The sequence below is a fragment of the Corylus avellana genome, chromosome ca8 (genome assembly GCF_901000735.1).
Source record: "Corylus avellana chromosome ca8, CavTom2PMs-1.0".
NCBI classification, from domain to species: Eukaryota; Viridiplantae; Streptophyta; class Magnoliopsida; order Fagales; family Betulaceae; genus Corylus; species Corylus avellana.
The window spans coordinates 14,411,384-14,423,027 of NC_081548.1; the positions used below are offsets into that span (position 1 = coordinate 14,411,384).

At 36.4% G+C, this 11,644-nt stretch overlaps 1 protein-coding gene across 2 annotated transcripts; it reads left to right on the forward strand.

The window, feature by feature from the left end:
* Positions 1 to 405: 405 nt before the first annotated feature.
* On the forward strand, positions 406 to 11,139 carry LOC132189272 (lysine--tRNA ligase, cytoplasmic). Of its 2 annotated transcripts, none has more exons than XM_059603935.1 (18): positions 406 to 521; positions 666 to 767; positions 1,453 to 1,528; positions 3,410 to 3,478; positions 3,592 to 3,757; positions 3,853 to 3,946; positions 5,217 to 5,305; positions 6,151 to 6,269; positions 6,464 to 6,526; positions 8,297 to 8,422; positions 8,528 to 8,810; positions 8,930 to 9,026; positions 9,123 to 9,279; positions 9,957 to 10,100; positions 10,200 to 10,268; positions 10,365 to 10,508; positions 10,640 to 10,691; positions 10,919 to 11,139. In XM_059603935.1, exons 2-18 carry the CDS (start codon positions 694 to 696, stop codon positions 10,930 to 10,932), a joined length of 1,836 nt encoding a protein of 611 aa, XP_059459918.1. In that variant the 5' UTR covers positions 406 to 521; positions 666 to 693; the 3' UTR covers positions 10,933 to 11,139. The 2 variants fall into 2 exon arrangements, with proteins under 2 accessions (XP_059459918.1, XP_059459919.1); XM_059603936.1 differs by having other exon boundaries at positions 10,925 to 11,139.
* Positions 11,140 to 11,644: the final 505 nt, after the last annotated feature.

Here is an 11,644-nt window from a genome sequence, read left to right on the forward strand (position 1 = left end):
TAATACTTTCATATTTAAAAATATGTAGTTAAAATTAAATAAGCACTTTCAATGTTCCTAAGATGTAACTTAATCAGCTATGACCACACTTTATGAAGTAGAAGTCACTAGTTTGAATCTCCCTCCCTCTTTTGTGCAGACATGTCAAAAAATAAAAAAAAAAAGAAAAAAAGAAAAGAAAAGAAGGCACTTTCAATGTAGCATTTCTGTTTTAAATTTGGTCATCAATCAAATAAATATTGGAGTCCCCGACGAAGAAGGAAGTACTCACAGTGCTTACATGGCAAAATCGAAGCGGTCGAATCAGTTTAACGCAAAGTACCGAAGTGTAGCCAATCCAAACGTAACACCTGGTAACACCAAAAACATAAAACCTAACGAAAAAATACTCGTCTAGCTCTCCAAGGTACGCCGCCCTCTCTCTCTCTCTCTCTCTCAGTCTCTTCGTGCTTCTCTGGGAGACCCAAAACCCTATCTCTCTCTCTATCTCTCTCTCTCCACAGAGCGGGGTTTTTACGAAGGCAAAGATCTCTCTCTCACCATTTATTTAATTATTCCTGTGTTTGGTTTCCAAGAAATTCCGAGAAAAAGGAGATTTTTTTTTTTTTGGTTTTTCTTCCTGTTACGATGGCTTGTATTTGTAATGTATGCCGATTCTGACGCAGATATTTGGTCGTTATAAGGCTAACGAGAATGGAGGGCTCAATCGATGAGAAGGCCGCTTCGGCAACGGATTCCTCCGCTTCCGAAGAAACCCTTAGCAAAAAGTAAGTTTCGTGAAACACTGTGTCTAATTCCGGATAGCTCTCTCTGTATGGTTCCTGGAAAAACAGAGGAAAAGAGTAAAAACAAAAAGGAATGTGATATGGACAAAGTAATGGCAGAGTCTGGATTTCCTTACTGTATGTGCGTAATAATATGCACACACGGTTCATTTTCGTTTTCTTCTTTAAAATATGCAATTTATCTAATGTTTACATTTTCTTAACCTCCTTTTCCAATAGATTGAAAAATAAATAAAAAAGGAAATCGAACCACATAATCTGGTAGACAGAGTGGAGTTTTGATATTTAACATTTTCAGTCAAAATTACTTAATAAAATGGTGGAATAGCTGTACCAGCTGAAACCGATCAAAGCAAGCCAGTACAGCCAGTATTGGCCGAGAGCCAGGATTTTTGGTGATACAGTATACAGGCATTTTATACAAAAATGTTGTCTGCTGTTGTGTTGCCAATGGCCAGTACGCGTCGAATTGACAACCATGCATACAAGAATCTGGGCCCTAAGATTGGTTTTAATTTTAACTTATTTTAATTGATCTTATTTTTGTTTTGGGCAAAGTAGATGGCTTACAGGATACTAATGCTGTAATAATTAGGAGAAGTTGAGAAAGACTTGAACTTAGTTTTGTGGAGCTTATAAACCATTTTCTCTTGGCGAATGTTTACAGTGCACGCAAGAAGGAATTGAAGAATAAGCAGAAGGAAGAGGAAAGGCGGCGAAAGGAGGAGGAAAAGGCGAAACAGGTACTTGCTTTTGTAGAATGCTCTTTTGGTTACTGGGAAACTGAGGGATTATAATGAAGAAACAATTTGGGTTATGGTCCTGCCTTGAAGAATTCTTGTAATTGTTATATTGTTGGTATTTTTTAATTTATTGGAATGTATTTCGAACATTTTATTGAATATTTGTAATTCCATTTGAATGGCTTGGCTAAGATTTTTGCGTGTAGGTGTGATTACATATATGATCATTTATAGTGTGTTTGGAAATTTGAAGTAGACCGAAAAGATATGAACGATGAGAAGTGAATTTTGTAGTACATTCTTTTGTTTGTTAATGGAAGGAAGAGAATATAAAAGAAATATTGAAAAAAAGTAGTGTAATGTTATAAGTAGTTTGTACAATATACTTTAATGTTATACGTGAACACTTCCTTCTACTGCCCAGAAAATAGTTAGTTTTGCACAGAAGATAATGGTGGTTTATTATTGATTTAATTTACACGGACACTTCCTTCTCATTGAATGTCCAAACATGCAGATTGATTGAATTTTACCCACTTCACTTATTTTCCTTGTGGTTCTCTTAATCTAAACACTATTATATATGGGCATTGGATCTATTTGGGGCAAAGCCCTGGATACCCCAGTTATAAAAATTTTTTTAGGCACAAGATTATTGAATTGTAGTTGGGCAATTAATTGGGGAGTGGGGTCGATTCAACATGTAATGTGACTTACTCATTTGGTTGATTCCTGAACTAAAATTGGTCTTTTAGGAAAAATGGTGAAAAAAAAATCTCTCCTGTATGGATTATATTTGTACTTTAGATTATGGAGGAGTTATCATTTTTGTACTTTTATTGGATAGTTGTTGGTTGAGATCAGAGTTTCATAATGTATGAGTAAAATACAATGGGTAGAAGTTTATATGAATTTAATAATATTTGAAAGCTTTATAATTGCTGAAAAATGACAAGAATTAGAAGTGTTTGTGAGGAGCAGATTTAAATTAAAAAGCTTTGATCATACAATCCAAAAACAGTAAAGGATGGTAATGAGAGCCTTCCATAAGCTCTTAATGGTAGCATTTCTTACCAAAATTTCAGTGATATTAAAGGATAGTACAGATAAAAGAGATTTATTATGCTAGTTAAGATCCCTTCATCTTTTCATTGTAATGGTTGAGATATCGATCGAGATTGGTGCCCAAAAGTTTAGTGACAAGTTGCTCATGTAGCCATACACCTGATGCAATGCTTTAAAAAAATTTGGAAATCAAAGAAACCGGGTGCCTGAACATGCATGGGAGCCAAGCCCTGGCATCCAGGCTAGACGGTTGTTTCACGTGCATAAATATTACTTAAATATTTGTGGCAAATTATGGTTTACATTCCTTGGTTAGAGCTAATTTCAATTGCCTCAAACATATTTCTCATTGCTTAGCATCCCTGTGGTTGTGGAATTTTTTTTTGTTAACATTTCTGTTAGTTCTACTGCTGAAGGGCTCCTGGGTTGGGGGGGGGGAGGGGGGAGGGTGTCATCTGGTCAATAAACTTTTTGGCATGTTTTAAATGGCAAAAATAGTCTCTATAGAGACTATATGGAGAATGTTGTTATTCTTTCTTTGACTTCCCTCTCTGCCTCCACCATCAATTACTCTGAAACTTCAATGTAGAGTAAAATCTTCATTGTAGTTCCCATACATTCTGCATCATGGTAAGAGGGGAAAATAGTGTAATTGTCAATCTACCTTGATCATCATGTTGCCATACATTCCTATTCAGTTGTTAATCTACCTTGTCCATCATGCTGCAGAGTTTGGATGGGACTCCGTTTGATATCGCTAAGATACATATTTTATTTTCAAATCTTGTCCATAATACATTTGTATTTAACTTGTAGGCTGCTGTCATGGTGGATTCCCAGGGTAAGAAATCTGCAGCAGTTGATGATGAGGATATGGATCCAACGGTATATGTCATTCTTGTCCATTACTAGTTGGCATTTTTCTATGGACTTTTCCACAAAATTCTTGATTATAACATCAACTCCTGCTTTTGCTTCCTTCTTTGTTCTTCCTGTAGCAATACTTCGAAAATAGGCTGAAATATCTTGCAGCCCAGAAGGGAGTGGGTTTAAACCCATATCCTCACAAATTCCATGTTTCTATGTCGATCCTTGAATATATAGAGAAGTATGGAGGTTTAAGCAATGGGGAGCATCTTGTGGATGTTACAGTAAATTTGGCTGGTATTGAAATCCTGGAATTTTTGTTTTTGTTTTGTCTATGATTTGTTATTGTCATGCTTCTTTTGGTGATTGTTTTGGTGTCTTTCTTATGCAAGGGCGCATCATGAGCAAACGTTCATCCTCTTCAAAGCTGTTCTTTTATGATTTACATGGAGGTGGTGTTAAAGTCCAAGTTATGGCTGATGCTAGGTATCTGATCTCTCTCTCTCTCTCTCTCTCTTCACATTCATATTTGATTTGTTCCTTGATTATTATTATTTTTTCCCGGGATGAAATGCCTTTGACAAATTATCTTTCTATCAGTAGAATAGGATTCTTGTTTGCTCTACAACTGTTTTTTTGGAAAGCACACATTAATCTCGTCTTATCACTATATGGTTAAACTTATTTTCTTAAAATGCTAATATTTTTGAGTACTGCTTCCCAATATTTGATTCAATATCAATGTTTGCCCGTGTTTTTTGCAAGGAAAACTTTGGGGTTGAATTCAATACTAATCTCAAGTTATCATGCTCAACTAGTTGTATGTTGAAGGCGTATGTGGGTTGTGGAAAGAGTGATGGACAGTGCAGTATTTTAGGTTTATTTTGATAAGAGTTCTAAGAGTTATCTTTGTCTTATTGCAACTGTTACCACTCTTTTTATTGCTTATTTTCTGTACCGCTGTCTAGTTTTCTCAACTGCAATATGCTCATTATTTTTTTAAAGATATAAGACTTATCTAAAGAAAGTGATAAAAATGTATGAACGAGGCTTTCCAGTGTGGCAATCAGTTTTGTAAGTGTTACTAGGCAAGGTATTCGTTTCATATCATTTTATATGTGCTGTTCAAAATTATAAGGGTTTTTGTTTGTTTGTTTTTGTTTCGGATATGCATTCCTTTCAATGAATCCACCCTGCCCCACCCAAAATGTCTACCTTTAACAAATGTAGGTAACATGAACAGATGCCAAAAACTACTGGTCTATTTTGATTTCTAGAGTTTGGCAGTACATGTTGATCTGGCTTTTGTGTGGGAACACCAACACCTTCCTTTATCTTTGGTCTGTCTGTCTCTTTCTCACACACACACACACACACACAAAAACGCACATGCACATGCAAACACTTGAAAGAAGATGTAGCTTTGGTGGACAGTGTTACGTAGGTACTGCAGTGATGCTTTCCAATGAATCTGAGTGTTTTATATGATGGTTTTGTTACCCCTTTGGGAACACCAACACCTTCCTTTATCTTTGGTCTCTCTGTCTCTTTCTCACACACACACACACACACACACACAAACGCACATGCACATGCACATGCAAACACTTGAAAGAAGATGTAGCTTTGGTGGACAGTGTTACGTAGGTACTGCAGTGATGCTTTCCAACGAATCTGAGTGTTTTATATGATGGTTTTGTTACCCCTTCGTTCCCTTTATATAAGGATTAAGAGATTGTTCATTTCTATGATGCAGCAAGTCAGACATTTATGAAGAAGCTGAATTTTCTAGTTTCCATTCTAATGTGAAGCGTGGTGATATTGTTGGTGTAATTGGGTTTCCAGGTTTGTGTTGCTATGAATTTACAGATAGTTTGTCCGTAGGTGTTGAGTTTAGAGGAAGACATTATTCATCATTTCAATTACTTAATTTGGTTTTGCTAAAATACAAATTTAACAGAGGATGCTTGAAAGTTTTCTTAAACAGTTGCTTCATTTTGTTTATTTGCCCAATGCTGAAATGATTTAGTTCAACTCAGATTCATTAGCTTAGACTCCTACTTTTAACAGTTTTATCGGTTGTTCTCTGCTCGTCAGAACTTATACTTTGCTTTGTTCAGTCACTTGCTGTTGATCAAATAAAAGTAAAGGGAATTTTCCCCTAGGATCTCCAGGGCAACTTAGCTTAAGAAACAACTTTTTGCTATATCACTGAGAGGTTCCATGTTTTACTTTACCCAATTTTTAGGCTAAAACTTGCCTGTTTTGGTTATTTTTTCAAACCTTCTTGGTCTGGAGATGACAAAGATAACACAAAGATAACTATACCGTCATTTTCTTTTTCTGGATAAGTCAAAAGATCACTGTACCATCATGGCCTTTTCATATGAAGCCTACAGTTCTTTTCCATACATTTACCGAGAGCAGCTATTTTAGTTTATTTTAAGGGGCTGGTGAAGAGAAGTTAACTGATGAATTAAGGGCCATCTATTAATTGTTTTAGTTTTTGGTCTTAACTTTTGTTTTCTGTGCCTCGTAATTTTTGATAATCTTGTAGAAAGAGGTCCTGTCTAGAGATATGAACCTGCATAGCATGAGGCAATATTACTTGTGTTTGAATTTTAAAGTGGGCAATTAGGTTTTTTAGTCACTCTGTTTGAAACTATAACCACTATGTCATTTTCTTTCAGGGAAAACTAAAAGGGGGGAGCTAAGTATTTTTCCAAAATCATTCCAAGTCTTATCCCATTGTCTCCATATGATGCCGAGGCAGAAGGCAAAAGTTGCTTCTGACAATGCCAATTTGAAGGTGAAAAAAGTGACTGAATGGTTTAAATGTTGTTCAGAGTTTTTATCACGATCTGCTTTTTCTGGTTTGGTGTCCTTTGTATATACTTCCTGCATGCTTAGGAGCGCCTTGCGCTTTTTAATGATATTTCTTTGATTTCCTATCAAAGAAGTTTTTTTTTTTTTTCACCATCTCATTACTTCTTTATATTGCAGAAAGTCGAGTCATGGGTCCCAGGAAGTACCAGAAATCTTGAAACATATATTTTGAAAGATCAGGTAGTGCTTAATATCCTAAAATTTAAAGTCCTTTTCCGTTGTTTTAAATTGCGATCTTTTAAACACTCATGATCTTGTATTGATTAATATCCTAAAGCTCAGTGAAAATGAAGGGCACATTTTCACATTTGGTATTGTGCTTATGTGTTCAAAGTACTTGGCAGATAACTGGAAATGCCTAATGCTGTGTTTTGGTAAGGGATTTTGAAGTAGGATTTTGCTTAAAGTTGTAATTTGGGAATTGTTAATGTTGTTTTTCCTTGTTTGCACAAACAAGAGATTTATTTAGAAAATATAGTTGAAATCAAAGTCCGCTAGTAGTGTACTTTTTTGTATTACTTTTAAGACCTTAGAGAGAGCTAGGAAACTCTCTCTCTCTCTCTCTCTCTCTTGTTGGCGCGTGTAGGTCTGTCTTCCTAGTCTCATTTTGGTTGTCTGCAATGGGGTATTTGAGTTGGTTTTACATAGAATCTAAGTCTTTTGAGTTCACGTTTGTGGTTTGAGTATCAGTTCTGCGGGTGTTTGAGAGAAGCAGGGGTTCTGTTCGTGCAGTCTTTCTCGGCTGGTTGGTTTTGGCAACCATGGAGGCTTGGCAGCAAAGGGCTTGAAGGAGTTTGTGAAGTCTTCTAGGGGTGGGGAACAAAGGTTCTGTTTTTTTAAATTTTTGTTTTTATCTTCTCAAAATAAAAACATTAACAAACAATCCAAACAAAAAACACTCCTAAAAATATAAAAAACAATTTTCACATTGATGTCACACAAGAACACTTTTGCAGACCAAAAACAAGAAGCACTCAAAACACATGAACAAATAGAGCCAAAGCTCTTATTATTCCAAAAAGCTTAGTTAAGTTGCAGTTGGAGTTCTCTATAATCATATATAAAGCCCAATTTTACCTTGTAAGAAATCGATGTGGGACTTAACTCTCATGAACACCTTTATAATCCATCCACTTAATCTACACAATCCATCTTCCCAATGTAGGACTTTCTTGGGTGTCACAATCTTCTCTAGTCAAATTCTTGATATCCTCGTCAGGATCCACGTCATGCAGTGCTTAGGTGCCACATGGTGTTACTAGATTGTTTTGGTACCATTTGTAACGACCCCAAGAAAACTGCTAGCCATATCTGCGTTATCACTCACTCCAAAAAGATTAGTTAAGTTATAGTTGGAGCTCTCTAGAATCATTTATAAAGCCTAGTCACCTAGTTTGGAATTGATGTGAGACGTAGGACCCACGACCACCTTTATTATCTACTCACTCAATGTGGACAATCCATTTTCCCAATGTAGGACTAACATATTGTGGTGTTATAATAGCACTACAAGAAAATTATTGTTGCGGCTCAAGGTCTCTTTTGTGCATTAACCCAATGAACTCAGATGTGCAGCTCACACGGCTGCCAGCAGGCGAGATATTTTTGCTGTAGTGAGATTTCCACTCTCACTATCCTTTATAAATGTTGGTTTGTTGATCTTTTGAATTGGGAACCCCTCAATCCCCCCTTTTCACTCAAATGTTTTGTTTTTCAAATTTCCTTGTATCTACATATTATTGGTTGGTCTTGAGGTTGTAGTGGTGACTTGAACATAATGGGTGTGTTATTTCTTTTTTATTTTTCTTTTTTAAATTTTAAAATTATGCTTTTCAGATACGAAGAAACCTGAGAGTAGTACAACTATTTTCACATTGTGCAGTTATATCATATTTAAATTTTATTTTTATTTTCCTTTTTTGGGTTTTAGTTTTCTTTACTTTATGCTAGGAAACTCGTTATCGACAACGGTATCTGGATTTGATGGTAAATATAGAGGTTCGCCAAATATTCAGGACCAGATCTAAGATCATTTCCTATATTCGAAGCTTTCTCGACGATATGGATTTCTTGGAGGTTAGTTGCCTGGCTGTTCTGATTATGCACTTTGTTCTGGTGGCATCTGCCTGTGTTGCTTGGCATTACTTTCTGTTTGTTTATGTTTGATTTTTTTACCCGCAGGTCGAAACACCAATGATGAACATGATTGCTGGTGGAGCAGCTGCTCGTCCATTTGTGACACATCACAATGACCTGAACATGAAGTTGTTCATGCGCATTGCGCCTGAGCTCTATCTTAAGGAGCTAGTTGTTGGTGGGCTTGACCGTGTTTATGAGATAGGAAAACAATTCAGAAATGAGGGTATTGATTTGACTCATAATCCTGAGTTCACCACCTGTGAATTCTACATGGCTTTTGCTGACTACAATGACTTGATGAGCCTCACTGAGGAAATGTTGAGTGGTAAGGGTCAATTGGAGCTTGTTGCAAACTAGTGCTTCTTCCACTTTGTGACATTTGGAATTATATTTACCCTCCAAAATTGTTGGATTTTTTTGCCTGATGCATTAATTTTGTAACAGGGATGGTCAAGGAACTTACTGGTGGATATAAAATTAAATATCATGCAAATGGGTCTGATAAGGATCCAATTGAGATTGATTTCACTCCCCCTTTTAGGTGTGTTGCTGTACATACCTGTCACATGCTGTATAACTGTAAACATGAAAATAAACATGTAGAATAACTTATTTTTGGTTTTTTAAATTGTTGTAGAAGGATTGACATGATAGAGGGATTAGAGAAAATAGCGAACCTCAATATTCCCAAGGACATCGCCAGTGAGGATGCCAACAAATATCTGAAAGAGGCATGCATGAAGTATGAGATTAAATGCCCCCCTCCTGAAACAACAGCTCGTTTGTTGGACAAAGTAAGACTTTTCTGTTTTATCCTGCTGTGTACATAATTCTATTGAGCATGAATCTGGAAATTGCTGGCCTTGTGATCCTGTGTTACATACTTAAGTAGATGACTTGTCCGTGAGGAAGTTTCTGAGTGTGATGCCAGATTAAGGAGCAGAATGAGAGCCTAGCCTTGAGCAATAGCTTAGGTTGTTGTAGCAAGAGCCTTGCCTTGAGCACGAGCCCTGATTGAGTTTCTGTTTAATCCTCTACTGATAACCTGTAGCAGTTTGATTAAGATTGTAGCGTTAAACTTCGAGAGAGTGGACTTGTGCTCAAGAGTGGTAAGTAGTTGGCTGGAAGTGGCTTTGTTATATATAGAACAAAGTGATGCTGTCCCCAATCTTTTGCCATTAAGTTGTTTGATTTGATGGTAAATAAATTTTAATTTTTTCAATGATAAAGTTTTCTGATATGATCTGATTTCATTCCTTATCTTTTTAATTTCATTGTGTGCCACGAGGTTGTGAACCATCAAGGTCTAATAGAATGCCTTCTATTATGTTATTTCATGTAATGTTTCCTTTTAGTGATTGAATGTTTATTCATTAATGTGAACATGGTCACAATTTCAAGAACGTTTAATCCAATTTATAATTGATTGGTATGGTGCAACACGTTTGATATCATTTTTCTGTGGTTGCAGCTTGTAGGGCACTTCTTAGAAGAGACATGTGTAAATCCTACTTTCATAATCAATCATCCTGAAATAATGAGTCCTTTGGCGAAGTGGCATAGAGGGAAACCAGGCCTTACTGAACGTTTTGAATTGTTCATTAACAAGCATGAAGTATGCTCGTGCAATTGCTGAAAATCTTTTCTTTTTTCCTCTTATTTTTTTCCAGCTTTCTAATTCATGCTTCTGCCTTAATTATTCTGTAACTGCTAGCTCTGCAATGCATACACCGAATTGAATGATCCCGTGGTACAACGCCAGCGATTCGCTGATCAACTCAAGGTATTACTTACTCATTTCAAGTGTGCAAATGTTTCATCTTTAAATAAGTTGTTTTGTAATTTTTTGCTGAATGATATGTACCTGGTTTGAGTGTAGGACCGGCAATCGGGTGATGATGAAGCAATGGCTTTGGATGAAACATTCTGTATGGCTCTCGAGTATGGATTACCTCCGACCGGTGGTTGGGGATTGGGTGTTGATCGGCTAACTATGTTGTTAACCGATTCTCAAAACATTAAGGTTCTCTCTCTCTCTCTCTCTCTTTCTCTGTCTCTGTGTCTGTGTGTGGGATTGCGAGCGTGCATGGGTGTCTGTCCACATGCATATGTTCACGTCAGACTCACCATCTCTTTTATGCTATTTGGTAACAGGAGGTTCTTCTCTTCCCAGCCATGAAACCTCAAGATGAACCTTCTGCTAAAGGTGCTCATTCTCATTCTCATTTTGGCCCATGCATTTTTCCCACTATTTTTGGTTTAGTCCAACTAGTCTTTTGCATCTCGTTTATATTTTCTCTTCCATTCTTATGGTGTTTTTGGCATTTTCCGCACCAGCATGCAGCTATATTGGCAAAGCCCCAAATTATTTTTAATTTAACACATTATTTTCCCTGAGTTAAGCAGTAGATCATTTCGTATTCCTTTTGGCAGCTGCAGGAGCTTAGGAGGTTTGAGATGAACTTATAAAAAAAAAAAAAAAAGTACGAGATGCGGAAACTTGGAACTAATTTTTATATATTTATTTATTTCATGTACTATTATTATTAGTCCTCAACCCATGTTTTGGGGTTGGCATTGATCGTTATCTGTCACCACTAAAATCCTTTTTGTTTTTAATTTAACCCTTTATTGAAAAGAGTTGCTTTCTTTCATTTAACCCTTTATTGAGGCAGTATAGTTTAATGCGGCATGCCTGTTTATTTTTGAGATAATCTCTTCATTTCTTTCAAATTTTTAAGTACCATATTGAATTACATGAAGAATTTAGCTATTGGAACTTACACACACAAACACACACACACACGTGTACATATTGTGGGCATAGTTTGTTTTAATACGTAGCCGTACCCAAAGCATACATGGTGAATGGTCAACCTTCATTTGATGTTTGGGAGTCCTTTCAAGGTTTCATGCTCTCCAGCCTGCCCATTTGAGACGGAGAGGAAACTAATTCTTTAATCACATGCCTTGTTTTCCCATCTGCCCTTTTGAAATGGAGAGTAAACTAACCCTTTTTGTTCACATGCTTCTTTGCAACTAAACCAAAATGATCCTTTTTTTTAAAAAAAATTTGTATCTGTTTGCACATTCTGCTTTTGAAGGCCAAAAATAAAGAAAGAAATAAAGAAAGAAAACACGATCCTTGGAGAATGTGAG

Coding starts and splice junctions, on each gene's coding strand:
- LOC132189272 (XM_059603935.1), top strand. CDS start 694: ATGGAGGGCTCAATCGATGAGAAGGCCGCTTCGGCAACGGATTCCTCC. Junction 10,101..10,199: donor TGTTCATTAACAAGCATGAA/GTATGCTCGTGC, acceptor TGTAACTGCTAG/CTCTGCAATGCATACACCGA. Junction 10,269..10,364: donor GATTCGCTGATCAACTCAAG/GTATTACTTACT, acceptor GTTTGAGTGTAG/GACCGGCAATCGGGTGATGA.